General features: G+C 42.3%; 1 protein-coding gene across 1 annotated transcript; it reads right to left on the bottom strand.

Annotated features, from left to right (window-relative positions):
• Positions 1–1,662: 1,662 nt before the first annotated feature.
• On the bottom strand, positions 1,663–2,601 carry LOC123253503 (olfactory receptor 13H1-like). Its single transcript, XM_044682686.1, has one exon. It carries the CDS (start codon positions 2,599–2,601, stop codon positions 1,663–1,665), a length of 939 nt encoding a protein of 312 aa, XP_044538621.1.
• Between the last annotated feature and the right edge of the window lie 1,428 nt (positions 2,602–4,029).

The following is a 4,029-nucleotide window of genomic DNA, read 5'->3' as shown; positions in this document are numbered from 1 at the left end:
TCAGGCTCACTACTCTTCCTTTGCTAGTGTTCCAGCCTCGTCATCCTTCATGATGAAGGACACTTTGTTATAGCTTTCTTTGAGCTAGAAACTCAGAGACTTTCCCTCCTTCCCCAACTCCAGCTCTCATCTCTAACTCTAATGCAGTATTTGCAGCAATCCTGCTCACCGAGATTTTGTACTGGACTTCTGCCAAATTCTTTTTTTGTGCTCATGGGGAGTCCAGCCTTCCGGAGCATATCTTCTCCATGTTGAGGTTTAATTCATCATTTGTCCCTGCTAATTTCGTGACTCTTTCTCTGCTCCTTTCCTCTGGAGCTTTAGCTTGGAATTCTGGCTCTTGGAACAAATATAGTTGGGAGAAGAAGTTATTTTTATGTATCTAACTATTTAAATATTACTTCCCCATTAGAAAGTAAGCTCCATGAGGGCAGGGACTGTTTTTGCCTTCCTTTATATCATTAGTTTTTGGCCCAATTCCTGACACAAGTGAGCACTTCATAAATGCTTGACTGCTTCCTATATCATGATTCATTCCAGGACTGCTCCTACCTCTAGACTTAATATGGTATATAGAAGCATATTCCCTCTCCCTTTTAGCAACGTTTTCTAGAAAGACCTGATGTCTTCAAGGAGTTTCTCTTCAAAGTCAGAAAGGGTTCTCTGGTTACTACCCTATAAGCACTTGTCTCTGGGGTATGTTGTCTCTCTGTCAGGGCTGCATTTGATTTGAAGGAATAGTAATATCTCTCTAGTACTCCCTACCTGTCCCTTTCTGCTCTTTATCCCAAGGCAAAACCACCAACGACCTGACTTCTCTTTCATTTCCCACTCCTGGACAGAAGGCTACTTTGAGGAGGAAGCAGGCCCCTTCCTTCTTTCAGAACTCTGGGGTAAACCTGACCTGGTTTCAGCATTACCTCTTACTTCCACCACTCCTTACAATTTTTTCAGTCTTGTGTCCTATTAGGAAATCTCACACAATTCTGGAAGTTTTCTAAGATATTTGGAGTAAGGGGGAATGGATGGGAAAAGCTGATCCCGGTCTCCTCATGCCAGGATTCCATTGATGTCACTAAACAGGAGGAGGTTGATATTTAAAAATGGTACACTGGTCTTGGAATAAAAACAGAGCTAAATCCTGGCCTTATCAATGGGTAGCTGTGTGGCCTTGGGCAAATAATTTCTCCTCTTTGCACTTCAGTTTCATGTGATCTTTACTGTGTCTGACCATTACTGATCATTATTGTGTCTCAAAGGGGTCTCATATAATTAATTCTCTTCTTTGTTTTCAAATGGTGTAAAAGAATAAGAAAATGATCATATTGTTCTGAGGAGAAAATTGAATGTAAAACATTCCATTAGAACAAAAAACACAGGCTGTTAGAGCTGGAAGGGAATATAGAGAACATCTAATCCAACCATTTCATTTTATAGATAAATTAACTGAGGCCCAGAGAGAAGAAATGACTTTCCCAGTTTCATATAGTGAGTTAGTAGCAAAGTCAGCACCAGAATTCTGGGGCTCTTGGCTCCCATCAGAGCTCTTCTTACTCTGCCAGGTTTACTGAAACCATGTTTAATAATCCTGATGTATCGATTTGTCTTTGTCACAGATAAAGGTCAGGCTATTAGCTGGATGATCTTCCATAGGAAAGTAGTTCAGGACTCTTTCCTCCTAGTTATTTTTCTCAAGGCACCTTTAACATCTTTGTTCCTCAGGGTATAAATAAGGGGGTTCAGCATAGGGGTCACGACTCCATAAAACACAGAGATAATTTTGTCCTGATCCTGGGATTTCTTTGACTGGGGTTTCACATACATGTAGATGGCTGTCCCATAAAATATGGTCACCACTGTCAAGTGGGAGCTACAGGTGGAGAAGGCCTTAAGCCTGGCCTCTGTGGAGCGGATCTTCAGCACAGCTATGACAATCCGTATATAGGAGATGAGTATGAAAGAGAAGGGCAGTGGTAGTGTGCATACACTGATGACTAGACCTAGGATTAGGTCCATGAGGGTATCTGAGCAGACAAGCTTCAACAGGGCCTGAAACTCACAGGTGAAATGGTTAATGACATTGTGCCCACAGAAACGAGCTGGAATGGCAATGATTGGTGTTACAGACAAGAGGAAGGCACTGATCCAGGTGCTTATGGCCATCTGCAGACAGACTCGATTGTTCATGATGACAGTATAGCGCAATGGGTTGGAAATGGCGACTAAACGGTCATAGGCCATGACAGCAAGAAGCAAACACTCTGTCATCCCGAGGAAGAGAGAGATGGTCATCTGGGCATAGCAGCTGTTGTAGGAAATGGTAGGGAAATCTCTTAAGCCATTGAGCAGGAGGGGAGGCACAGAGCTGGTGGAGTAGCAGATATCAAGGAAGGACAAGTTGCTGAGGAAAAAATACATGGGGGTATGCAGCTGCTCATCAATTCTGACTACTAAAATGATGACACTATTCCCCACCAGTGTGACTGAGTAGATCACAACCAGGGCACAGAAGAAGGCAATCTGGGCTTTGGGGTGATTAGACAGACCCACCAGAATGAATTCTGTCACTTCTGTGGTGTTAACACTGGTCAGACTCTCCATTGTGTTCTAGAAGAGGAGAAAAAGAATAATTTCCATTCAGTGAATTTCAAGTATTAGATGGCCATCATATCTAAGAGGGACGGACCACTTATTCTGCGTGGCCCCAGAGAGGAGCAATGGGGAGAGAGGAAGCTGTGGAGCAGAGACAGGCTTCCATTAAGTAGAAGAAAAATCTTTCTAACACCCAGAGCTCCCCAAAAGTGGAATGGGCTCTTTAAGGGTTGCCCCTCATTGGAGATCCTGAAGCAGAGGCTGGATGACCACTTGCTGGATATATTGGAGAGGAGGATAGAACCTGAGTCAGGTTATGTGATTTAAAATTTTGATTCATCAAATCTCATAATCCCAGGCTTTTAAGGAGCCCTAGGGGTCTACCCCTTTCTGAAACATTATTTCCCTTTATAAGATCCCTGACAGGTAGTGATCAAATGTCTTTTTATTTAAAGACCACCCATGAAGGGGAGCTCATTACCTCATGAAGCATTCATGAACAGCTCAGATTTTTCAGAAATTCTTTCTTAAATTGAGCCAAAATCTTCTTCCCTGTAGCTTCTCTGTTTGTTCTAGTTCTGCCTTGTGGAGCCAAGCCAAGTAATTCTAATCTCTCTTTTATATGAAAACCCTCCAAATATTTGAACACAGAGATCAAGTCACCCTAATAAGTCTCTTCTTTCTAAGATAAACATCCCCAGTTACTTGAACACTTCCTCCTTATAGAATGATTCTAAGTCCCTTCACTATTCTGGCCATCCTCCTCTGAACATGTTCAATTCAATTAGCATTTACTACATACCTCCTCTGCCACATTCTAGTGATCCGGTGCCACCACCATCAGAATACTGTAGAGATCAAGCACACATCCTTCATATCTCTCAGTCCTATTATGGGTCTGTGTTTATTCCAGATGATCCAGCATCTCTAATACTTCCAGGCAGAGCAGAAACTCCTCCTTCACCCGGGGAAGGCACTGTTTTAGCAGCCACCTTAGTCACCCTTGGGCTACCACTGATATTTTTCTCACTTAGAAGTTGCCTTCAGATTGTTGTTGTGGATAGTCTTTCATTGAACTATCTCATGGTTCATTAATAAGTTTGTAGGTCATTGTTCTTGTTGTGGGATCATTTTTTCAGGCGTGTCCATTCATTGTGACCCCATTTGGGGGAATTTTTAAACAAAGATCCTGGAGTGATTTGCCATTTCCTTCTCCAAGTCATTTTACAGATAAAGAAATAGAGGTAAATATGGTTAAGTGACCTTTCCAGGGTCACACAGCTAGTAAAGGGTCTGAGGCCAGATTTGAGTTCAGGAAGAAGCGTCTCCCTTCTCCAGGTCCAGTACTCTATCCACTGTACCTAACTGAAGATATTTATTGTTGATTTTTATCTGTTTAATTTTAGGTCTTGAGTGGAGAAGCAAATGGCATAGTGG

The sequence above is a fragment of the Gracilinanus agilis genome, chromosome X, assembly GCF_016433145.1.
Source record: "Gracilinanus agilis isolate LMUSP501 chromosome X, AgileGrace, whole genome shotgun sequence".
Classification (NCBI taxonomy): domain Eukaryota; kingdom Metazoa; phylum Chordata; class Mammalia; order Didelphimorphia; family Didelphidae; genus Gracilinanus; species Gracilinanus agilis.
This window is presented reverse-complemented; position numbering and strand designations above follow the sequence as displayed.